The following is a 26,782-nucleotide window of genomic DNA, read 5'->3' on the forward strand; positions in this document are numbered from 1 at the left end:
TAAAGTTTGAAGATTTTATTTTTTCTTTTTGGAAGTTTCATGAGTGACATTTTGTTCAAAACAGCAGCAAGCACAACATACAAATTGAGGGGAAAAGTGGCAGCGCAGGTAACTTGGTTTGGCTAATGCCCATTCATGTACAAGATGTACACTTTTCTAAGCACCTTTGTGTGTGTGTTTTAAGTGTCTAGTAAGGCAGTGGTTTTTCAATAGGTTATCTATTTATAGTTTCATTTATATTTATATATATAGTTATCACAATCTTGAAGTTTCAACATGCAAATTAAAATAAAATGTACAACTCAAAGACATTGCAGCCAATTTTTTCCCCCTACACAGCAAAGAAGCATCTATACAGACACCGATAAGAGTAAAAAAGGGGAGGGAAGTGGTAAAAGAACCTCAGGATAGGCATGGCATGGCAGGTTGAGTGAAGATGATGGAAATTCCAGTGGAGAGCCTTCCCATGAAACGGGGAAAGAGCAGGTGGTTATCAACAGGTGACTTCAGTCAGTTGCCTCAAGTTACTCTATCCTAAGCAGCTCCACGTCAAAAATGAGAGTAGCGTTTGGGGGGATGACTCCGGGGTGGCCTGTGGCTCCATATGCCATGTCAGGTGTACATGTCAGCTTTGCTCTTTGTCCTAGACTCATCTGGCATTTTGGTATTAGCAAAGGGGAGAGGGAAAAACAAAAACACAGAAGGCCATAAGATAACATTGCAAACAATTCAATGCATGCAAGTGGTTCCACTGAAGTCACGAGTTAAAATCCTCCTCTTTTAGACTGCAAATAAAAACACTGTTTACGTGATCCAAAAGCTATATGGGCTCAGTATGGAAATTGGTAAAGGGTGCTGCAACAGTGACATCACTATACTTCTGCTACTTCCTCGTAATAGTATGGTCTCTCACCATGGCATCCCAAATGTATCAGGGCTGTGCAAAGTTGGTTTCCCTATTGGCAGTGCGAATGGGAGTCATTTATTCATGCTTAATTCCCAATGCAATATGCTGTAAGTCACTAGGTGGAGCCAGCAGATAGTTTACAGAGTTGAGACTGCAGAAACCGTTCATTGCAAGGTACTTACCAGAGGATGGGTGTTCTGGGGTGCATTCAATAGCTAAGTTAAGCCTGTAGAAAATTGTTCCCAGGTTTGAGCGCTTTCTAAATTTGGTTATTACACATTACCTGGAGCAAAGTCCACTTTCTTCAGTGGTTTTTGCTTCCAGGAAAGTGGTTAGAGTCAAACTTCTACAGGTTCACTTAAACTCATTTCATATATACCATGTTGTGCAAAGAGGAACTTATTGAGCTCTGTATTATTTACACCACATTCCCATCTGCCCTCAGTGAGCATTAGTAATGGCTCTGTTTCCACTAAGTTATCAAGCAAAAGCATCATCCAGTCTGAGACAGAGGAATTACTGCTGTGAGAAACAGTAGTCCCTGGCTTTATTAGCATTTTTTATTATAAACAATAATAATCTTCCATTCCTTTGTTAAAAAGTGCCCTGGAGAAATCAGCATTAATACTGGTTACAGCAGATTTGACTGAATGCAATAGTCCACTTTAGAACAACTACAATGCCATGAAACTCTCATGTTCATAACATAAAATTATTATCTTGCAGTCACGTAAGTAAGATTGTTTGCTATTCTGATAAGAAAATAAAGGTGCAGTCCTAGCCCTCACTTGGGCCAATGCAAGTCCCTTGCGCTGACCCAAGAGTGTCACAAAAGTGCTGTAAAGCACTTTTACGCCACTCTGAAGGGATTTAGGGAACTACACAGATGTGCACTGGCCTCTGCCCCAGAAGACGGGTGAGTTGCTCTGGCTGGCGCAAGGGTCTGGGGAGGGTGGGGAGGAGGTGGGAGGGAGGTGTTCTGGGGCAGGCAGGGAGCAGGAGGCAGGGCTAGGACCCGGCGGTTATGCTGGATCCTGACCCTCATTCCCAGGTGGCATGGAGCAGCCTCTGGCTGCTCCATTCTGCTTGGATCTGTGCCACCTCCTGAGGTGATGCAGATCCAAGTAGACCCATTGGGGTGGCTGCAACATAACACGGGGTAAGGGGAAGGGATTTTCCTTGCCTTGAGCTGTGCTGCTTTTGGTCCCAAACTTGCACTGGATACAGCGCAGGCACACCAGCCTGCCTGTTTCCAATCCCAACAAGTTAGGATTGGGTTGCCCATGGTTTTCAGGAACCAGATCTGGCTCTTATCTCTGCGTCAGTGATTTTCAAATTTTTCATCTCACGGCTCACTGAAAAGGCACTAAAATTGTCAAGAAACACCATTGTTTTTTTGACAACCGACAAGGCACGCCACACTGTGATGGGGGCTCTCATCTCTCTACTAATAAATGACCCTCCCCCAAACTCCCATGGCATACTTGCAGACCATTTGTGTCACACCAATGAGCCATGGCACACTGGTTGAAAATGGGGCTGGGGCACCTTCCTTACGAGGAAAGGCTACGGTGTCCAGCCTAGAAAAGAGACGCCTGAGGGGGGACATGATTGAGACATACAAAATTATGCAGGGGATGGACAGAGTGGCTAGAGAGATGCTCTTTACACTCTCACATAACACCAGAACAAGGGGACATCCACTAAAATTGAGTGTTGGGAGAGTTAGAGCAGACAAGAGAAAATATTTCTTTACTCAGCGTGTGGTTGGTCTGTGGAACTCCTTGCCACAGGATATGGTGACGGCATCTGGCTTGGACGCCTTTAAAAGGGGATTGGACAAGTTTCTGGAGGAAAAATCCATTACGGGTTACAAGCCATGATGTGCATGTGCAACCTCCTAATTTTAGAAACGGGCTATGTCAGAATGCCAGATGCAAGGGAGGGCACCAGGATGAGGTCTCTTGTTATCTGGTGTGCTCCCTGGGGCATTTGGTGGGCCGCTGTGAGATACAGGAAGCTGGACTAGATGGGCCTATGGCCTGATCCAGTGGGGCTGTTCTTATGCTCTTATGGTTGCCCTAGGTTATAATTTTAGGCAGTGCACTGAACATGAGAAACTGTTTAAGCTACTGAGTCAGATCCTTGGTCCACGTAGCTCAGTTGGCAGCAGCTCTCCAGGTCAGGCCGGGGTCTTTCCCAGCCCTATCTGGAGACATAGGGATTGAAACTAGGACCTTCTGCATGAAAAGCAGGTGTCATACCACAGGTCTTCCCTGAAAATGTATATCTACTTCTCTCTCTGTTGCCTTCAAGCAATTCAGAGAAGTTCATCTATAAATAATACAGGACAACAGTAGACTTCATGTGCAAAAATTTAAGAAACAAACCAGACAAGTCACAGATCAGTAGATTCAGCCCAAGAACGAGTCTTGATTCAAAAAGTACCACTCAGGGAGTCTGGGTTCTTGTTGGTGGCAAAGGAAGATGCATCATCATGACAGCAGGTCCAGTCCAAGCAGAACCTGTGCCTAAGACAGTCCAACAAATCCTCCCCCCTCCGCCAATTTTTGGTCCATGGTTAGGACACCCCATCTAAACCTTCACTTCTTCAAAACTGGCCAGATGGGGAGGACTCTAGAGGCTCCCGCAGGATCTTCTCTCCACCTGGAGAGGTAAGTTGACTTGAAGCAGTGGGTGGTGGCAGAAAGCAAGCAGTAGCAGTGACAGTTCTCTTCCCAAAGGTTCTTCTGAAAGGGGCATGACTGGAAATAAGATTGCAGCAGCTGCCATTTCCTCTTCCAGCTCTGCTGCCACAATCTTCAGCAGCGGCACTGAGGAAAGTCTCCCCCCCCCCCAGGTCTTTCTTTTGCTTGCTCACCAAGGTGAACAAGTGAGAAGAAGATGGAAAATGGAAAGATGCAGCAGCTGGGCAGTCAATGGGTCAGGGATGAGGCAGGTGGTCATGGGGCACTCCACACTGGTTTTCCGCTTTTCCTCCAGCCCACTGCTTGAAGCAATCACTGCACCTGACCTCATGAATGGGCTGGCCCTGTATCAGGCGATGCCTTGGAAGCAGGAAGATACAAAGTTGCAGGAAAAGCTAGGGTATGATATACTGGTCCCATGGTATGGTCTGAGGGCATGTGATACAACCACCTTGTTGCAGCAAAGCAGGTCTGGTCATTGCCTAAGAACCCCAGGGAGGCTGTCTTGAGCTCTATCACAGAGGAAAGGTGGGCTAGATATTCAGTAAAACAACACTGGGACGACGTGACTGTACTTGAAGGGGTGGAAAAGTACAATGGATGGTATGGTAGTAATGAGGGTGCCAAAGTATTGACTGTGAAGAATAAAGTATTCCACTCACATGTTCTCCGATCCTTCAGCTGGAGATTTCAAAAATGGAAAATGCAGCAGCTGAGGGAGTCAAGAAGTCAAACCTCCGTGCTCCAGAAAAACCAGGAACAGCTCAAAAAGCTTGAGCTGAATTGACCATATGCCCAAGAAAGATACTTTCCCCACCAATTTCACTATGGTAAAAGTCAAGATTGATTACGTCAACTCTCCAGTACCGTACACTTGCTAAACTGTTCTGAAAACAGGCATGGATAATCCCTTGCAGTACCTGTGCAGCTCCTTCCTCAAATCCTTTAATGACTTCTTGTCTGCCGATCTTGAACCTGAAAGGCTTGTTTCGATCTCGAGAGGAATCAAACTTTTTGCCATTCTGTAGCATCCCTGTCAAAACAACACAAACAGTTCCTGTTAAGTTATGTCCCATCTGTTCAGTTAAGCCTGCTGTTAGTCTCTGGGATGGCAAAGAAACAGAGAAGGTTGTCCGTCCAATTCTGAACGGACAGGCATGCCCTCCTGTTCTTTCAAGGCCCGGCGAGCCAGTCTAAGGTCTCTAATAGAGACCATGTCTACATATAGCCCAGTAGAAGTGATTTGTGACTGTTATCCATATGATGCTGGCAAGGTTTAGAAGCCTCCGATAAGCTTGGGCTACCTTGTGGCAGTACAAAACAGTTGTTTTTCTCGGTTTGATTTACCTGACCCTTTGGTTCTGGCCTGTTGCAAGACACTTCCTACAAAGTTATAACAGGGCTACATTTATTTTCCAATCCCAGGCTGTGAATGAGTGACAAATTTCTCACAGTTACGTAACCCTCCCAGCAATGCTGTTGCCTGCTAATACTTGAGAGCTCCCCAGACAAATTGGCAACCAGGGCAGGCTTCACAAGGCTATCTGGTTACAGACAAACAAGTTGTGCACTATATATTAGAAGAACAAGATGATACAAGCACAGCAGTAAAACACTTAAAATATAAAGTCAATAATAAAAAACAATAATGGTTTTTAATATATGCATGTTTTTTTAAACAGAGATTGTTTAAACAGTATTGTATGCTTATGTTAGAAAACAGAATGACACGACGAGCAGGTTAAAGGCATGTCTGCAAGTGAAAAGCTGGGATAAAAATGAGGATTTTTCAGCCAGGCAGAGAGATAGCTTAGAACAGTGATTTTCAACCCTTTTCATCTCATGGCACACTGGCAAGGCACTAAAATGGTTAAGGCACACCATCAGCTTTTTGACAATTGACAAGGCACACTGTGCTGTCAATAGGGGCTCATATCCCCCATTGATAAATGACCCTCTCCCAAATTCCCACGGCACACCTGGGGACCATTTGCGGCACACCAGTGTGCCATGGCACAGTGGTTGAAAATGACTGACTTAGAAGATAGGAACATGATAAAAATGCACACAACTCATACATTTGAGGTATGAGTGGCAAGTGATCACAACAGGAGCTGCTTTGGGTTCTGTCAGGCACTTGCCCCCCTCTTCAAAACCACCTGCACAGTCAGGAAAGTCATTCCACACCTGGAGCTGGGAGCAGTGGCATAGCTGCCCGCCCCCTCTGACACCCACTTTCCACGACACCCTCCAGAAGTACCTGATCCGGATGTAATTGCTATGACAAGACAACATCACCACCAGTGAATTTCCGGTTATGGTGCTAAGAGCAGATGTGAGCTGCTCTGAACGACTCGCAGCTGCTCTAAGTGCCCACAAGGGGGGTGAAGCAGAAGGTACTAAAGGCAGTGAGGAAGTGTCCTCGTTGCTGCAGTATCTTCTCTTGCACCCCCATCCCCCACACCATGGGCAGGGGGACATGGTGGGAGGGCTCCGCCTTGGGATCTACCATCAGAGGTGCAGGTTGGCACCCCCTCAAGGCGTGGTACCCAGGGCAATATACCTCCCACTGCTTCACTTAGCTATGCCCTAGCTGGGAGGGCAGAAGCAGAGATGTGTTGTCGCAGACAGTACTTCTGGGTCACTCCATGTAAGATCAGCAGCAATATCTAGGTCAGAGTTAGGGTCGGGACCCACTAGGTGGGTCACGAGCCAATTTCAGGTGGGCCCCCATTCATTTCAATATTTTATTTTTAATCTATTAGACTTGATGCTAATGTTGGTGAGTTTGGTCTAGTTTTCCAAAGAATGATGATGATGATTTTTTCCATTAACTGGAGGCAGCCTGTACCTAGATAAACTAACAAATTTATGTGGCATTTGGAAGAAGCAGAGTGAAGTACCCTCTCCATGCTGTCATGGACCTTGACTTTTTGTTAGGTGTCACTGAGTAAGCAAAATGGCTCTAACAACCAATAAATCTTGTTTTGAGAAGAGGAAAATGAATGAATTGCTACACTGGATAATCTTTAGGAGAGCAGTTATTTAAATGTGTATATGTCTCTTATTGAGGGCCACTGTATTAAAGGTTTGATTTTGTCAGTAATTAATGAGTGTTTAACAATTAATGAATTTCCTTCACAGAAAGTAGATTAATGAATTTGTGATCACAGCACTATCAATTTAAATCCCTGATTAACTCCAATTCTTCATTAAGGGCCACTGTGTAAAACAATAAATTTTGTTGTTAATGAGATTTCTTTTGTAAAAACAGATAAATGGAGTGGGGCCACTGCAATAAATAACATCTAAGATAGTACATATCTAAATGAGTATTGTTCACTGAGTCATTTAAAGAACTGAGGCCAAACTAAATTAAATGTTTTTGGGTATCTCTCTGCCCTGGAGGATCAAATGCCCTAACAAAATGAATGAAGAAAACAGAAGGGGATCTCTAAACCTTCTATAGCAGATCAAAGAAATTTTAAAATATGAGTTTAGAAATATTCAGACAAAGATTTTTATAGGATTGGAAAGATGTGGCAGGAGATGGAAGAAAAGACTGGAAGAAAAGGGAAATTTGAGGTACTACAGCAGAGTAATTGGGGGGGGGGGTGGAAAGGTTAAAGAAAAGGAAATGGGAGCCAAGAAAGTAACATGAACACAGAAGGACAGTGGTTTTGTGAATCTGAAATTAAAAATAGAAATCTTAAAGGGGGAACTTGGGCTGCAATCTTATACACATTTTCCTGAGATTAAGCCCCATTGAATATAGTGTCACTTATTTCAAAGTAAACAAGCAGAGCCTTGCATTTTTAATGAAATTCGAGAACAAAACTTTGATACAGCAACAGAACTTGATAATTCTGTTTGGGGAAAACATCATCATTCTTAAAGATATCCCCAAGGACATGCAGGAAAACAGAGAAATATTCTAGGTTCTTCTGCCTCTCTTCGGAAACACTCTTGGAGACACTTAACTCTTCGGAGTTAAGAATTACTATCTTATCAAGTTATCAAGAATGAACAGAATTATCAAGTTCTGCTGCCACAGCCAAGTTTTAATCCTCCTAAACTTGGTATATTATATATAACTCCAGGATGGTTAAAAAGAAGCAATAGCCCTACGGATGTAATATGCTGCAATCCTAAAAACATAAGAACAGCTCTGCTGGATCAGGCCATAGGCCCATCTAGTCCAGCTTCCTGTATCTCACAATGGTTCACCAAATGCCTCAGGGAGCACACAATACAACAAGAGACCTGCATTTTGGTTTCCTCCCTTGCATCTGGCATTCTGACATAGCCCATTTCTGAAATCAGGAGGTTGCACATACACATCATGACTTGTAACCTGTGATGGATTTTTCTTCTTGAAATTTGACCAATTCCCTTTTAAAGGCATCTAGGCCAGACGCCATCACCATGTGCTGTGGCAAGGAGTTCCACAGACCAACCACAAGCTGAGTGAAGAAATATTTTCTTTTGTCTGTCCTAACTGTCCCAACACTCAATTTTAGTGGATGTCCCCTGGTTCTGGTGTTGTGTGAGAGGGAAAAGAGCATCTAACTATCCACTCTATCCTTCCTGTGCATAATTTTGTATGTCTCAATCATGTCCCCCCCTCAGGCACCTCTTTTCTGGACTGAAGAGGCCCAAATGCTGTAGCCTTTCCTCACAAGGTTGGTGCCCCAGCCCTGTAATCAAATGGAAAAGGTGCAAAAGAGAGTGACTAAAATAATTACTGGGCTGGGGCACCTTCCTTATGAGGAAAGGCTACAGCTCTTGGGCCTTTTCAGCTACACACACTTACAAGAGAGTAGGTTCCCCTGAACTCAAGGGGACTTACTTATGAGTAGATATGCAGAGGCTTGCAATGGTAAGCGGTCTAAGTTTAAACAGCCAGTTATGAAACTGTTCTAGAAAAGGAAAACCAAAGATTCAAAAGGGAAGAAATTCAGATCTCACCCATTGAATCTTACCCATTGGGAGAGAAAGTAAGGCTGTTACTGACAAACTGAGACGTATGAATGATTAGATCTCAGTGGGGTTTCCCCTTTCATTATGGCATTTTATAGAGGGAAAACAGTGATTATATGTAATTTAGAAGAAGAGATCTGTGAAGTTTATAAAGTTGGAAGCATCAGGGATAAGGAAGTGGGAAAAGGAGTGAAGATATTCAACAGACCAAGAAAGTAGACTGGACTGGAAAAGCCATTATCCTTCGCTGTGATTATAGTATGACTGTAGAAGGATAATGGCTTTTCCAGTCCAGTCTGACTGTAGAAGGAACTCAAGATATTTTAGATTCATCTGTGTTGCCAGCTGAAGGGAAGGGTCATGCAACTAGAATGGAGAAAATCATTAGTAGTTTATTATAGAAAATTATTAACTAAGAACAACTTGACAAGTATTAAATGTTTTTCATTGAATCTGAATAACATTGAACAACTTAATTATAAACAAGGATGTTTGTAAAACAATCACTTTGCAGCAACTGCTCTGAAAAAAAATGGGAGAAACCAAGCTAATTCTCTCACAGAATGTACAATGGAACTCCATAGTGGACTCTTTTGAGAACTGTATCAATAATTCACCTTAATCTGATGACTGTGAGTAAAACTGCGGAAAAAATAGATAGCACTATCAGTACCAATTTAAAACAATGATTTAAAGCAAATCTAACCTGTTTCTATGTGCATTTTCTCTTTGACACACCTTCTTCTACCACTCAAGGAATAGTGTTCAATTTTGAAATAAATAATTCCAAAGCAGAATATTCCCGCCCCACCCCAAAGATTTAAATACAGCTCCCTTATGCATGAGTACTACATGCTATAATTATCTTACCATCCATACATTACCAAGAGCAGAGATTGCCTCCAAGCTTTAGCTATCAATATTCTAGCAACTGTTAACATCCTCAGAATTAATATTTTATGTCTTCTTCTAATTTGTTGATCTAAACAACACAAACATTCCGGATCAGTGGAATCTCATACCGTTACCTCTCTTATGCTCTTCCAAAATTGCCTCACAACCCCGCGCTCCCACCAAATATGAAAACAGGCCCCTACTTTTCTGACATCTCCAATATTGATCTGAAACATTTCCAAGTATTTTTTGAAAGTGGTCACCCTGGCTCTAACAAGCAATACATATTTACAGGCAATCCAATCTACTAAATCTCAGGTTCCTGAAAGCTCAACATTTAAGACAAGACCTGGTAATCAGACTGCACTTAGTAAGGCCTGAACAACCTCTCCGAACACACATAAACCCCTCCACCATCACCATGCTTTTCTGGTCTGGGCTTCCATACAAGAACATGCCTGGCACATCTGTAGAACAGAGGGATGTGCTCTGTTTGTGCACAGCTCCCAGAGCTGATATGAGAGCCAGCTGTAATGTGTACTTTTCACTCACTACGTTCATTTTGCAACCCTAAAAGGTCCCCACAACTGGGCTGTGGGCAGTGACATGGACTCTGATCTTGAGAATGGGAGTAACTGATGAGCAGATATAAGGGGATGCAATATTCTCACAGCCCTGCAAAGCAGGCCTCCAGTAGAATGTTTGTTAAGGCTATCATGGAACTACAGTCAGATGGGCACAACTAACCAAAGAGTGTATTACACTTCATATTATGTACCAGCCTTGCTCTACTGTCCATGGGAACAGGGCCACGCAACTGACAGAGCTGTATTTTTAAGGGCAGAACCACATCTAATGCAGAGTTCTCCATCCTGGAAAGAGCCTGTGCGTGGTATCAAGTGGAGCAGAGGGCAAGTTGATTGGATGGAGGAACTTTTGACAATTTTCTTTCCAGTCATTTGTTCACTCAAAATCACTGCTTTTCTGTGATTTTGGTCCTATAAAGGGTTCAACTGCCCCCATTCCCCACCATTCCTCTGAAGTCACCCACAGCTGCTTTACAGGATAAAAAGAAAGCCCTCAGAAGCATGAAGTGGCACCCTTTGGCTATTAGGTATAAGTCTATCCTACTTTCTTATTCTCAGGAAAAAAATTCAAGCTAATGTAATCAAACCATCACAGAAAGAGCATCCTCTCTGCCATGAACACTAGATCAGCCAAACCCCTCAGAATTGAGTGCTGAAGCGATTTTTTTTTAATGAACGGCCATGACAACAGACCAGCAAATACACTGCTTCAAGTTCTTCCCAGATTATAAATACCTGTTATATAGATTAAGTGGAACGTAGTCATACTTGGTGTGACAGGGCAACAATATTGGTTTCATCATGTGACCCAGTCATTACACATGAAACACCTTCATGTTTGAAAGGTGGGAATCTAATTTACAACATCAAAAGGGACACATAGATGAGGGGAAGAGAATCATCCTCATCTGACCTCCCCATGCTCTATCGCTATACAGATACTTTTCTCCCAGCCAGGTTTCCATCCTGCATGTGAGCCAGTTTGGGTGAAAAATGCCAAGGGAGAGAGGGAATGGGGAAATTCAGCTCTCCTCACCTATATGCTCCTCTTGATGTAAAAACCACCCCCTGCGCGCGCCCCCCACACTTAAAAATCAACAAATGTGGTTGCCCACATCACATCCAATTTGGCCCATCTCACACTGCTTTCCAAATGCAGTGTGCTGTGAATATTACAGCTGAATGGCTGCAAGACCACAGGCCAAGGCAAATGTTCAGTTGAATGATGAGAGATGGCTGTAGGAGTGATGTGCTGACTCATCAGGCAAAGGCAGAACTTCTGGGGTACTTGAGAAATTATCCTGTCCGGAGACAGTCTGAACATCTGCCAAAACTCCAATATAGCTACAGCTGCTTTGAACCACAGTGCAAAGGAATGCAATAATATCACAGTAGCCCTGACAGTTTTTCCTTTATTCTTTATACATGCTTTACTGGTCTGTGTTTGCAGGGGGATCTGTCCATTCATTATTTTCTGCAGATCCTGAGGGGGCCTTATATATGCAATAGAGTACACTGTACCTTGTGAATGACTCTTCTGCCACCTGCTATTAATAAACAGCCCTTTGCTGTGAGCCAATCAGAATATTTACAACCCAATATGGTTTCAGCTTTGGAGTTACTTGTCATCTCTGGCACAGACAGGCACTGAGTGTAACTTCTTGCAAGGCTTGCAAGTTAGTTAATGCTTCCTCACATGTCCTCTTGTTCACACAGCACGTAGGAGCTTCACAGGACTGTGGCTTCAACTGCCCTGACCAGGTCTGCTTTGGAGATTTCAGGCAACTGTAACTGATGTTACTAGGGACTGGAAAGCAACATTTTGCTACTGGAACAGTATGTGAGAAAATTTGATGGGAGTTTTTCAGACACGCTTGATGGGACAAGGTCTCAAGTGATACACCAGATTAGTGAATTAAAATTAAAATGTCAAGCACTGAATACAGTGAACTTTCAGCACATTTTATGCACAGTCAGGAAAAGGGTTCTTAAATATCCTCAGTTTTGTTTCTTATGTTCACACATGCATAAAATATAAATCGGCAGTGCATAGGAAAAGAAATACAATGAGAGGAGGGCAGTTCTCATTCAGACATAGCCCAGTAACTTTATATTGAAATTATGCAAAATAAAACAAATAATAGAATTAATTCTAATCTTTCCCCCTACCTCCAACACATGAAGGAGGAGGAGAGATTGAGAGAAAAGGCTACCGGGTTCATTCAGCTGGGAGCAACCTGAATTCCCAGGGACAGTGCCCAGTAAGAGGTAGGTGTGGCTTCATCTCTACCGTGCTTGACCTGAGATGCAAGCCACTCTTGCCTGCCACATTTGCCAGTCTCTCTCAGCCACCATGTGGTACTCACATGCTTCTGTCCTTGGCTCAGTGCCTCTCAGAGGAATTTTATCAGGGGGCACAAAGTTTCTTTTGGGCCTTTTTACAAAGGGGGAGGGGTGACACAGAGTGGGGGAGGGTGGTGATGGGTGAGCAGAATGGAGGCAGGGAGGGTCAAAACAGGGTGGGGGAAGGGTGGAGGCTGCTGGAAAAGTCTTTGGAGCCCAGAGATACCCATCCATGTTGCATCAGCATCTAGATACAGTAATATGGAAAACAAAACACACTCCTCTCTAAAATCTTTTAAATATAGAAAATCATGCCAAAAATAAGCATCATCCTATTTAGGCTCGCACTAGATTGGAAAGTGTCCTGCGCATACCAAAACTTGCTTCTACAGCACCTGTAGTCTTACAGCTATGTCCCCGAGCTCCTATACACTCCATCATGGTAAGCAGATCCACAAGCCAAAGATCTACTGTAGCAGGCCAGTTTCCTCCAGGATTTGACATTGTGCTAAGGAGTGTCATGTATGCATTCCTTGGCCTAGCATATAAGACTTCCCGGTAGGTAAAGCAGCTGCAGTTACACACTTGTGGTAGTGTCCCCAGCATCCTGTGTGGGCAACAAGTCTGAGTAGATAGGAAAATGTAATAGCCCAGGAAATTTCTGGACCCCCTCCTTTGGCTCCTGGACCCCCTTTCTGACCCTGGGCCCAGGTACAAATTATCTCCTTTACCCCTCCTTTACCCCTGCCTTGGCTTAAGGCCAAATCCTATCCAATTTTCCAGTGCCGGTGTAGCTGTGTCAATGGGGTTTGCACTGCATCCCGTGGTGGGGCAGCAGTCACAGAAACCTCTTCAAGGTATGGGAACATTTGTTTCCTTACTTTGGGGCTGCATTGCAGCTGCACCAGTGCTAGAAAGTTGGATAGGATTGGGCCCTTAATTATTTATACTCTTGTTTTCCCCAAAAATATTCACATCCAGTCAGCTTACAAAATATAGACTACAGGTACCAGTACAATCAAGGACAAAACCCAATAAACAAGACTACAAAAGGCGATGCATGCAGGGAAGAAGGCTTCCATACACACCCCATGTACCCATTTGCCCTTCCCAGGGCTAGGAAGCGCCACCCACTATGCACAGAGCCCAAGACTGATGGGATGTGACAGTACCAACCACCTGGTGGAGGTGAGTGGAAGAGCTTAATTCAGCCCTACCACATTCCCCTACAGCCTCTAAGGGATACATCCACACGCCCAGCACTGTGTATGTTCTGTATCCAACTGATTTGGAGTCAACATCTAAAAATATAATTGTATCTCATCGTATCAGAAACCAGTATTTTACCTTAACAAAAGTATTTAACCTTAACACCACCTTAACAAAAGAAGGATGTTACAATATTTAAATATTTAGGGTACACATTCAGGCAGACCGCCTCAGGCAGTGCCTGAATTCCATGGGTTTGGAGCTTCAACAAAGAAGAACTAGCTATGTGCTTGGCAGAAATGGACCTCTCTAACCTTCCAAAGCATTTCGTAAATTGAGCTTCCTCTACAGATTGACCAGAGGGCTCATATGGAAAAAGGCATCTCCTAAGGTATGCAAGTCTAAGTAGCACAGCTGCCTGAGACACCAAACATTCTATAAGAACATAAGAACAGCCCCACCGGATCAGGCCATAGGCCCATCTAGTCCAGCTTCCTGTATCTCACAGCGGCCCACCAAATGCCCCAGGGAGCACACCAGATAACAAGAGACCTCATCCTGGTGCCCTCCCTTGCATCTGGCATTCTGACATAACCCATTTCTAAAATCAGGAGGTTGCGCATACACATCATGGCTTGTACCCCGTAATGAGTTTTTCCTCCAGAAAAGCAGTGGGGCTCTCCTTGGCCATTTAAAAAAACAAAAACTTTACCACATATGTATGCCAAGTTCACAGATTTGGCACTCTAAACTTGCATATGATAATCCTAACTAAAGGACAGGTTATATGGGTGGTATCTTATTTATTTATCTTATTTATTTTTCTTCCATATACAACATGAAAACAGGTGGTAGTTTAGTGAAAAAGCACAATGTGGCTGCAGTGCTATGTAACCTTGAGAGTTAGTATATAGCAGCGGTTTTCTCAGGGAGTTTGAAAACCGCTGTAAATCCTTGCGGGGACGGGAGGGAGGCAGCGGGGGCAGGGGGAAGGCAGCAGCTCAATCCCCAGGATTGTGCTGCTCAGGGGGCTGTATGGGCTTGGGTGCACTTACCAGAGCCTCCTGCAGCCTCCCAGGGGTGCAGGGAGCCCTGCGTGAGCATCTGCAGGGCTCCTCGAAGCTGCAAAAGTGAAAGTGGAATGACTGCGCTCCACTTCTGGTTTAGCGGAAGTGGAGCGCGATCGGTACACTTTCACTTCTAAAGCACTGGGGAGCCCTGCAAAGCCCTGGTATATAGTGTACAGTATATTGTACTAAAGTATGGAAAAATGCTAGTTCAAATTCTGCCTTAGCAATGATACACTCCTGGAATCCAGGGCTACGGTGGCGCCAAAAATGGCTGCTGCTGCATCCTGCACACTCCACGGCAGCCCCACAATGGGGCTACTCAATTCTATGTCGACCCAAGGGTTGGCATAGAATTCTGAGCCTCTGTTTTGGGTCAGCGACCCAAACTTCTGAAGCGTGGGGGAGGGGCAAGTCAAACTGCTCAATCAGAATCAATGGAATGTACACCTGCCAGAGGTCCTGTAAAGGTGGAGGGAAAAGTGGCTTTCCCTATGAGAGAACAATATACAGTACACATAAATGTTAACTACTGTTTAAAGGAATGTCTGCTCGCATTTTGTATGATCCCAAAGCAACATCAATTGACACAACAGAGGAACTGCTTTACTCTGCTCTGGCCCCATTGTGGGGCCGCTTCCCTTACTCGAGGGAAAAGGATGAATGTCCCCTTTCCTCAAGGAGGCGTTGGGAGCGACCAAGGCTGCCTGGTGTGCTCAGGATGCTACAGTAGCCATTTTGGTACCACTGCAGTCCTGGGTGCTGAGAAGCTCAGGATTGGACTATTACTCCCTAGTTAATGTGTTTAGGATAGAAACCCAAGTACCTGCCCATTGGTTTGGAAGATTTTCAAGCCAGAATTTCACAAACAGAAGTAAACGCAGTTCCTGAAAGTGCACTGGATGGGTATACGAGATCTATGGATTGGAATCACATCCTTAATTCTCAATTAATGACCCAAATCACAGCTGCCATCTTTCCCAATGTATCTAAATTATACACACTTTGGGGAATCTTGTAAATCACTATTTCAAGCTTAGACCAGGGTGAGTAGTTGCAAAATTCTGAGGTAGCACCTGCTAATTAAATAATTTACCTGCTGAAAGGAGCCACTGCATGCTGGGAAATGTGACATGGCTGCTGATGACAGTCAACAGCACATGAGGAAACTGTGCATCCTGAATGGATTGAGGAGGCAAGCCTTGGATGAAACATTCCAAGAGCAAGCAGGGCAGCGTGTGCTAAAATGACAGGAGACACTAGTGCTTGTACCATTGGTCTGGTAGAAAACTGTCCTTGGAAAATTCCTGCTAGCTTAAAGAAAGACATCACTTATTACTGAAAAAAGAATCTGCCCCCAGGCAGCAAAAGAGGCTGACATGTTTTGGTCTAACTTTCACTGGCACAGTGCCATACATGCAATGAAAGGCTTAAGAGAACTTTCAGCTGGTGTCTCTATGCCTACAATAGATACGAGCAGTAAAAATATTTACAGAACTAAAGTGGGATGAGACCAGGAGGTGGAAAGTTGGGCTGGTGCTTAATATAAACACAAGAGCACAATCAGAGAGCTGAGTGACCCATGTCGGCTTACCTCAACCCACACCAAGCGTCTGCACAGAGAGCCTCAAAAGACACTCAGGGAAGGATGACTCAATCCAAAATCCATGTCATCCTCTAACACAAGATCTCCTTTCACACATGCTGTTCTGCCCAGCCGTTCCTGTCCCACAAGGCCTGTATTAATAGCAACACACTCATGCTGTACAAATACCCGTATTTCCACATTAAGAGTGAGGTCAGAGCCGTAAAAAGCAAAAGCAAACAGGACTGGTCTTGCACAAGTGTCTTCTTCAGGATGTGCATAGGGTTCCCTCACTGCCACCAATACAATATTTATCCAGGGCTTTCTCCAAGATGGTCTTCCACGGAAAAGCAGCCCCCAAAACTTAAAAGTACCATGATCTAATTATGACAAATAGGCTGAGAGGAAAGCTGCAAGGTAGGAAATACTAAAAATCCGTGACAGGCAGTGAAGTGAATGGCTTAGGAGGCACATGCAGTGGTGCCACAAGGCATTCTGGGGGCTATCCAGAAGCCACAGTGCCTGTGCAATCAGAGCAGAAGCTGAGCTCTTGCTGCTCTAGTCTCTCCCTGTGTAGGCACCAGCACATAACTGTTACTATACAGGGAGAGACTAGAGCTTGTGGCAGTTACAGCTCAGCCTCCACCCACTTTCTGAGTGGTTGCTTGATCACCAGGGAGGCTGAGCGGTCACTGTCACAAGCTTTAGTCTCTCTCTGTATAGTAAGGGGCACTGAGGCTATTTTCATTGGACTATAACAGCTCTACCCTAAGCGCACTCAATGATGCTTAGCCAGGACTAACTGAAGTCCCATTAATTTCAACAGGCCTCAGCCATGACTGAGGTCCAAATCCTATCCAACTTACCAGGACCAATGCAGATGCAATGCAGCCTCAAGGTAAGAAAACAAAGTTCCCTTATGTTGCGGAAGCCTCCATGACTGCTCCCCCCCCCCCACTGCAGGTTGCAGTGCAACTGCATCAGTGCTGGAAGTTGGGTAGGATTGGGCCCTAAATCCCAAATTAATGGGACAAGTTACTCAGTGGTCTTCAATCATGATCCACTTTCTTTGGATGCAATCCATATTTAGTAGAACCCTAATACACATACTGTGCATTGTTTAGGCAAATATTAAACTGGCAACCAGACACGAGCACAATCCTAATTTCCAAGTGCTTAAAACAGTCCCTGTTAGAATTGGACACAGGCTAAGATAAGGAATAAGCAAAGATGAAATGGGGGGAAAAAAACCCCAATGAACATCTCCAAGAGAACTTTGCCAATTTTTTTTTTTTGCCAGAAGTGACCTAAGACTTCCCAAGTGGCCTTAGAAGGCTCTCTGAGGCCCGTGGATGCTTCCATGGGTCTCAGAAGAGCCTCTGGAAGCAACCGGAGCCTCCAGTGGTGGTGACACCCTGAGAAGCACAGAAAATCTTGGAGATAAAAACCAAGAATAAAATCTAGTTACTTTTAATAAAATTAAAAGCTGAGAACAAACATAAATGTAAGAGAGTACAGCAGAGCACTGTATGAAATGCAATGAAATCCCCAGAGGTTCACAAAGAATATAATTTCAGCTAAAAATGCAATGTTGCTTTCAAAAGCTGATTATTATACATTGGTTCATCAAAGGGGGGGGGTTCTCATGTTTTCCTAGCAGACAGATTAATTTCAATAATGCAAAGAAGAAAGCAAAGATGAATGCTACTAGCACTTTTACATTTGAGTCAATACTGCAAATGATAAAGACTCCTCTTGTGAAATGCTGAGCCCCATTCAAAACAATTCCTACTGGAATGATGAAGACAGTGTTGTACTTCCAATGTACGTCATACAACAGAAAAGGAAAGGGGACCCAACTGAAACCGGTCCATGTCAATTTCCAGAACTTGGGGATGATGAGCCCTGTGTAATTTTTTGTTAGTTTGTTTAATTGTAGTGGCAGTTTGAATGCAAATGCAGACTTTCAAACATTCAGAAATATTCCAAATTCTTCCAACTTTAGAAATATCTGAATTCTAGGTCTCACAAATCTCTCTCTGTAGAATGGATAATGGATACAACCAACCATCTGGCAAAAAATCTAGAAGAACCTGACATTTACATTTATAATTTTCTATTACATGTATGTCTGATTCTGTTTGTTGCATTTTATCTTCTGTTGCTTCACTTCATTGCACACCACCTTGTAGATTTCCTCAAGTTTAAAAATCTTTTACATAAATAAAAATAAGTTATGAGAAGTGGAAACTAAAGTATCAAAGACACCTGTTTGTATTCCTACCTTAGTCCATAGCAAAATGACTCACTTAGGTCAGTGATTACACAATCATTTCTGACATACACTATTTAGTTTTGTGTGGGATGGGAGGGGCAAAAGGCCCACTTGTTGCTTAGTAAGTTCAGCTCATCCAACATAAAACATGGGAAGACGCAATTTGAAATGCTCACTGGCTGCTGCCATAGATCACACACATAAGCATATGTGCGTAGGCAATAACTGTTCAACCCATTGGTGCAGCAAGGTGTCACTCAAAAAGCACATAATCCTTACACGCCAGTTGATTTCACAAATTTATGGGTTCACTGAACAGACTTCATTCTCAATTTAGATAACAGCCTAGGTTTTCCGGCCTCTTTGATAAGCTGATTCATTCTATAGGCAGGGCAGGGTCCCAGGACAAATCAGCTCGTATGGGGGGGGGCTTAACTTTTTCAATCAGGCCTGGCTAAAACCAAACAGCAGCTGAAGCATTGCCCAAAATTTCCACCCCTCTAATTTAAAGCTGTCTAATTTAATACACTCCAACTCCCCCAGCCCAACTTCTATCCCTAGATAGGCAGGTATAGGAAGATGCTGGGAACGGAAGAGGTGCCACACTCAGCCAGGTTTAAAGTAGCTGCCAGGCAGAAGAGATGGAAAGTGGCAGGAGTAAGGTATGGGTGTGATTCTGTTCTGACTGCTCTCAAAGAGTGGTTGAAACAGGCCTGCAGAAGCATGGTCAACAGCATGGGGCCCCCACAAGCACAGGGCCCAGCAGAGTCATCCCAATTCAGCCTACCTAGGAGATGGCTCTGATTGAGGAATATACACTGGGGTTGATATTTGTACAAACTTCCATTTAAGCAAATAGGGGAAACATGACTTTTGCTGACCCCCTCTGAGTCCCCCTTGACTCTCAAAAAAATCCACTCTAGAGCAGGGGTGTCAAACTTGTTTCATATCATGAACAGCATTTATGATGCCTGCTGAGAACCTGAAGTGATGACATTAAGCAGAAAGCCATGTCATTATTCAAGATACAGGAGAGCCAATTTTCATGTGGGCTGCTCTTACAGCAGTAACATCTCAGCACTGCTCAGCCACTGAGAGGGCTGGATAAGAAGCTTCGCATCTGGCCCCCAGGTCTTATACTTGACACCCCTGGATTAGACTGTTTTTTAATCCTTTCCTAGGGCTCAGCACTCTGGCACTGCAGTCAAAAGCCAAGTTAAGCCTTGGCAGAAACCAACTGAAAGCCCAATCCTTTGCTCCTACTCTTTTCTCCCTCTTCTGAAACAGAATTCTTTCTCTTCTACACCCCCCCAAAAAAGAAAATTTCCCGGCACTGCTGGAGTTTTCAATTCATCCATGACTTGCTGACTGCTCCAGTTTGTGGGAAAGTAGCCAACTGGAATCATTTACTAGTCAGCAGCATTGCTGATGCATGCTTTAGGGACGTATTTCTCATGGAGAAACGAATTCAACAAAATAGTGGATTCATACTCAGGACTCACCCAAAACCCCTCAGGTAGGCCAGGACCCACCTGAAATTCTCAGAACTCACCCGAGACCAAACAGATGCATCAGGACCCACCTGAAATGCTCGCATCTGGTGAGACCTTACCCACCTGGTAGGTTTTGGGGGGGGGGGTCTGAGCATTTCTGGTGGGTCCTGACACACCTGGTAGGTCAAGGGCAGATCCAGAACAATTTTGATGGGTCCTGACCCACCTGGTGGGTCCCAGGAAGGTCCTGAGCATTTTGGGTGGGTCGTGACACACCTGGTGGGCCTCAGGCAGGCCCTGAGCAATTCTGGTGGGTCCTGACACACCTGGTGGGCCCAGGGAGGGAGCTAACTTTTTCTGGCGGATTGGGCCACCTGGTGGGTCTTGGCGGGTCCTGACCCACATGGTGGGTCTCAGGCAGGCCCTGAATGCTTCTGGTGGACCCTGACCCACCTGGTGAGTTTCGGGCGAGCCCTGAGCATTTCTGGTGAGTCCAGACCCACCAGTGGGTCTTGGGCAGGCCCTGAGTGTTTCAGGCGGTTCCCAAACCAGCTGGTGGGTCTCAGACAGGCCCTACGCATTTCTGGTGGGTCTCAGATGGGCCCTGTGCGTTTCTGGTGGGTTCTGACTCATCTGATGGGTCTCGGGTGGGCTCTGGGCATTACTGTTAAGTCCCAACCCACCTGGTGGTTCTCGGGAGGGTTGTGAGCCTTTCTTGTGGGTCCCTACCCACCTGGTGAGTCTCAGGCGGGTCCTAAGCCTTTCTAGTGTGTCCCGAATCAACTGATGGGTCTCAGGAGGGTCCTGAGCCTTTCCAGTGGGTCCCAAATCACCTGACGGGTCTAGGGTGGGTCCTGAGCATTTCTGGTGGGTCCCGCCCCACTTGGTGGATCTCGGGCAGGTCATGAGTCTTTCTGGTGGTTCCCAACCCACCGGTGGGTTTCGGGCAGGCCCTGCGTGTTTCTAGGGCAGGCCCTGCATGTTTCTAGCAGGTTCTGATCCACCTGGTGAGACTTGGGTGGGTTATGTGCATTTCTGGTGGGTCCTGACCCACCTCGTGGGTCTTGGGCAGGTCCTAAGAATTTCGGGTGAGTCCAGACCCACCAGTTGGCCCTGGACAGCCTCTGAGCGTTTCAGATGGGTCCTGGCTCACCTGTTGTGTCTCGGGTGGGCTCTGCATGTTTCAGGTGGGTCCTGACTCACCTGGTGGGTCTCGGGTGGGCCCTGAGCGTTTCTGATGGGTCCCGACCTACCTGGTGGGCCCCAGGCAGGCCCTAAATATTTCTGGTGCGTCCAGTCCCACCAGTGGGTCCCAGGCAGGCTCTGAGCATTTCAGGTGGGTCCCGGCCCACCTGGTGGGACTCAGGTGGGCCCTGAGCATTTCAAGTGGGTCCCAACCGACCTGGTGAATCTCTGGCTGTTTCTGCACATTTTTGTTGGGTCCCAATGCACCTGGTGTGTCTTGGGCGGGCCCTGCATGTTTCTGGTGGGTCTCGGGTGGGTTCTGAGCATTTCTGGTGGGTCCCGCGTTGGAGCCCGCAACCCACCTGGTCGTGAGCCTTTATGGTGCTTCCCGACCCACCTGGTGGGTCTCGGGTAGGCCCTAAGCCCTTTCTGTTGGGTCCTGACCCACCTGGTGGGTCTCATGCAGGACCTGAGCATTGCAGGTGGGTCCTGGCCCACCTGGTGGGTCTCATATGGGTCCTAAGGATTTCTGGTGGGTCCTGACCCACGTGGTGTATTTTGGGCAGGCCCGGATCATTTCTGGTGGGTCTTGACCCACCTTGTGGCTCTCGGGCAGGTCTAGAGTATTTCTGGTGGGTCCCGCGTTGGACCCCGCATTGGCCTGATGTAACTGCTCTCAACTGTTCAACATCTCACGTGAGCTGTGGGACAAGGGCTCCCTCCACTGCTAGCTGTTTCACAGCTGTGATGCAGCAGTGACAGTGAAGGAAAGGCTGGCTGTGCTTTGTACAAGGTCTTTTATAGGCCTTGAGCTATTGCAAGACCTTAATTCATTCAAACAAGTTCCATCTCTAATATATTCATTTATGTAAATTTATTCAAATTTGAAATGTAAATTCTTTTTTTCCCTGGCCCTCAACACAGTGTCAGAGAGATGATGTGGCCCTCCTGCCAAAAAGTTTGGACATCTCTGCTCTAAATTACCGATGAACTGCACCTGGACAATCTCAGATCTTCCGCCCAGTAACCAGCTTAAAGGCAAGTTGCCCAACCCTGTGACTCTGAACCTATAGAGTGCATCGCCCAAGGAACTCGTGTGTGTGTGTGTGTGTGTGTGTGTGTGTGTGTGTGTGTGTGTGTGTGTGTGTGTGTGTGAGAGAGAGAGAGAGAGAGAGAGAGAGAGAGAGAGAGACCCTGACAGACCAAAGCCAGGGCTGAGCCCCTATGGAGGGATACAAGACTGAGTTGAACCTCTAGGAGGGATAGGAAGACTTTGGGGCATGTCTGAGCCACATGCAGAGTGCACCTCAAGGCCAGAGAACAGAGCCCTAAATGCATGAAGGGCTGAGAGAATAGAGTGCCATTTCAGAGGCGTGTGCACAGTGCTGCCTGATTGAAGCGGAGACCCTTCTGCCTGCAAAGTGCATATTATGTGCTGCACAGATGTTGTCTGTTTCTGGGAAGTAGCCTGCTGAGCTCACTTGCTCAGCTTGGCTGGCAATGACTGGCAGCCTCTCTCCAGAGTTCCAGGCCAGGAGGGGCTGCTTTAACTGATCACTGCCTCCTCTAACCGTGTGCAGAGTGACTAGTGTCAGCAGGGCTGTTGAGCCCCAAAACCTATGAGAGTGATAAGACATTGGGGTGTGTCTGAGCCAAGTGCAGCTCAAGGCCAGAGGACCAAGCCCTAAATGCATGAACGGCTGAGAGAATAGAGTCCCATCTCAGAGGCGTGTGCGCAAAGTGCTGCCTGATCGCTGTCAAGACCCTTCTGCATGCAGAGAGCATGTTATGTGCTGCACAGATGTGGGGGCCTTACCTAGGAAGCAGCCTTATGCTTAGTCAGACCACGAGTTCAGTGTTAGGACCCCAGTGGGGTCATGAAGTTTCAGTTGTGGGATTGCTGCAACTTACGGGAATGAAAAAAGTTGAAGACCACTGGACTAGAGCACCATCAAGTAAAGGGGAAGGCCCTGGTGAACCCCTTCAAGTACCAGGAGATTATGTCCCAGTCCTACTCAGGTTCTTAGCAATTGGCTAAAATAGCTTTCACTAGTGCCAGGCTTCAGGGTAACTTTTTCTGCTCTGTGTTTCTAATAAGAATATTTGGTTACAGTGAACAGTGCTGGGAGGGTGTAACAGGGTGGGGAGTGGGTGGCAAAGGGGACAGGTTGGGCGGATGGGGTCCCGGGAAGGGGGGCGGGATCAGGAGTGGGTCCCCAGTCTCATACTTTATTTATTTATTTATTTATTCATGATGCCTGCTTAGGGCCGGAAGTGATGTCATTAGGCAGAAAGTGATGTCATTATTCAAGATATGGGAGAGCCAATTTTCATGTGGGCTGCCCTTTCAGCAGCAACATCTCAGCACTGCTCAGGCACTGAGAGCCTAAGGACTGGATGAAAAGCTTCCGTGGGCCACATCTGGCTCCCGGGTCTTATGTTTGACACCCCTGCTCTAGAGGGTTGGCAACTTTCTGGAGAAGGATTGCATGTGGCACAGCCAGGGCATAGCAGGAAGTGAGAACCAGTGAAAATCTCCTCCTGCCATGTGTGTGAATGAAAGTGCCTATGTAAACACAAGTATCAACCTTCAGAAATAAAAAAACTGCCCGCCTCATCTTTTTTTAAGACATGGAATAGGGGAACTGAGAATGGTAGAAGGTTCAGTACTATTACCTCTCATTCCTATTGGCCTGTATTAACTTCTCTTCTACTGTTTCAGTAGTTGTCTGTGTCATACTAGCAGCTGCCCAGCCCAGAAGCACTCCAACTCTTCAGGATGAGGGACTGCCCAATGTACCATGAGATACTTAATCGCACCAGTTATCACCTGTTATGTGAACATGTTATGTGAACATGTGAACATAATTCACATGTTATCGCCTCTGTGAATTATTTCCAGTCATGCACAGATACATTTCACACTGCAATGTATTTTTCACACACAGGCTGTCTTCAAAGGGGAGAGACAGAGAGAGTGAGTCTACGCACACATGCCAGTTCCAAGCTAGAATTGCAACCTTTCTTCTGTTAAGGTTCCTGTTCCTTTAAACAGCTGCACAGGCAAACAGAAATTCAGCAGGTACAGCTTTCCCCAGCATGGCGACAGAAGAACTTGCAGCTGTTGAACTGCTTCCTTTCATGCTACTGTTGAAAGCACAACAGCCCTGCCAGAAAAACAAGTGGTAGCAACCCTATCCACAGCATACCCTTTCAAGTATCTCAGACATTATGGCAGGCATTGGGGTTGATTGCTTACCACTGTCTTTCTCATTTACAACGTCTGACACTGTACCCAGGCTTAAAATAGAACTTGGACATGCTGAATCAACCACATGCAGTTGGTAGGGAAAGGAGTTAAATGTATACAAACTACACAAAGACTTCAGTCTTCTTCGTTTTGCAGAGAAGTCAAACAGATCTCATCTGCACAAAATAAATTACTTTCTTAGGATAGCTTTCTAATAACTTCTTCCTTTTGCTTAAGTTCAACTGTGCATGGGAGAATTATTTTTGCCAATACCTCCACTTCCCCCTGCAGCTCCCTGTGAGAATCTACTCCCAGAGGTTATTTGGATGCCACCCTTGGTGGCTGGTTCGTGTACACTCATACTGTTAATTTCAAAGCCAAATTAAGGCTCTGATAGGGTATGCACATGCATATGTATGTGTGTGTTGCAAAGAATTTCAGCAAAAATATTTCAGCTGTCTGTTTGCAGAACTTTGAACTGATTGGGACAGGACAGAGCCAATTCAGATGATGCATCCCCCAGCTCCATCTGCATCATATGGGACATGTGTCTCCCCCTCACCCAACTCACTACTTCATAGTAGCATAGTGGTGATGGTTTGTCTGAACCACCTCTTCATGTACAAATATGTACTAGCTTAAATCTGTGCCTATGGATGTACACATGCAACATATAGGTGCTGCCTGTAGGATGTTCGAACAGATATGAGTTAAAGTAGTACAGGTACAGGTGATGCCTTAGTATCTGCAGGGGATCTATTCTGCAATGAGTTTCCTCAGACCTGCACAATCGTCGCCAGATCCACTCCCTTATGCAGCTCCCTACCCCTCATTCCTCTCCTGCCCTGCCTCTGCCTTACCTGTTCTGATGGATCCAGGCAGGTCTGGCAATGTCCTGGGAGTCCTGCATGCTCCATTGGCAGATACTTTATGCTATTTAACAGAGTTCCACTGTCATAAATGACTGCATACGACTGCCAAATCCAGAATAGGATTGGGCTGTAACTCTAGTTTTATACCATTTCCAGAAACTTTTAATCTGAAATCCTATGTTCACTTATCAGAGTTTAATGGCACAATCCTAACCAGGTCTATTCAGAAGTAAGTCCTATTTTGTTCAATGGGGCTTACTCTCAGGAAAGTGTGGTTAGGATTGCAGCCTAAGCCTACAATCCTATACACATTTTTCTGTGAGTAAGTCTCACTGAATACAATGGGACTTACATCAGAATAGACATGTAGAATCTTGTACCACAAGGCCCACTGACCTCTGAGGGACTCTTCTGCACAGACATGACTAGGATTGCACCATTGCATTGGCATAGATTCACAGCAAGTCTGTTGTCATTTTTGAGTTATCAGCACTATTACCATATCGGTCACTTGTGGTATCTGTAGTATTGTAGTTATTCCAATATACTCTACTTGTGTGCATTGCGTATATGCAAGTTCAAGTGGTCTTATGCCTTAGTGTTTGTAGGATTGCAGAATTAGTCCAAATATTGTATAGTACAGAACCTGGTATTTGTGGGGGCTCTGTTTTGGAACCCCCAATGGAAATGGAATCTGCGGATACCAGGGTCTGATTTTAAATGCCTAAACATACAAAAAGCACCAAAATCAGGTTTCCCACCTTTTTGCGGTCAAACAACACCATTTTCAAGCTGCTAAATATTTTTAGCTCTGAAAGACCCACTTCTGGATCATGTGGAGGTTCCTTTCTCCTCCCAGCCTCACCCCAGAATGAGAACAGCCCCACTGGATCAGGCCATAGGCCCATCTAGTCCAGCTTCCTGTATCTCACAGCGGCCCACCAAATGCCCTGGGGAGCACACCAGATAACAAGAGACCTCATCCTGGTGCCCTCCCTTGCATCTGACATAGCCCATTTCTAAAATCAGGAGGTTGCACATACACGTCATGGCTTGTAACCCGTAATGGATTTTTCCACCAGAAACCTGTCCAATCCCCTTTTAAAGGCATCTAGGTCAGATGCCGTCACCACATCCTGTGGCAAGGAGTTCCACAGACCAACCATGCGCTGAGTAAAGAAATATTTTCTTTTGTCTGTCCTAACTCTCCCAACACTCAATTTTAGTGCATGCTCCCTGGTTCTGGTGTTACGTGAGAGTGTAAAGAGCATCTCTCTATCCACTCTGTCCACCCCCTGCATAATTTTGTATGTCTCAATCATGTCCCCCCCTCAGGTGCCTCTTTTCTAGGCTGAAGAGGCCCAGCGCTGTAGCCTTTCCTCATAAGGAAGGTGCCCCAGCCCAGTAATCATCTTAGTCGCTCTCTT

General features: G+C 45.4%; 1 protein-coding gene across 2 annotated transcripts in view; it reads right to left on the reverse strand.

The window, feature by feature from the left end:
- Window positions 1-26,782, reverse strand: part of FKBP1B (FKBP prolyl isomerase 1B) — a 44,454-nt gene continuing 17,672 nt past the window's right edge. For both annotated transcript variants that reach the window (XM_066639800.1, XM_066639792.1), the window contains exons 3-4: window positions 4,536-4,648; window positions 1-653 (exon numbers count right to left, since the gene is read on the reverse strand). In XM_066639800.1, the coding sequence (XP_066495897.1) occupies window positions 525-653; window positions 4,536-4,646 (240 nt within the window). In that variant the 5' untranslated portion in view covers window positions 4,647-4,648 and the 3' untranslated portion in view covers window positions 1-524. The remainder of the gene's footprint in view (window positions 654-4,535; window positions 4,649-26,782) is intronic.

The sequence above is a fragment of the Tiliqua scincoides genome, chromosome 1 (assembly GCF_035046505.1).
Source record: "Tiliqua scincoides isolate rTilSci1 chromosome 1, rTilSci1.hap2, whole genome shotgun sequence".
NCBI classification, from domain to species: domain Eukaryota; kingdom Metazoa; phylum Chordata; class Lepidosauria; order Squamata; family Scincidae; genus Tiliqua; species Tiliqua scincoides.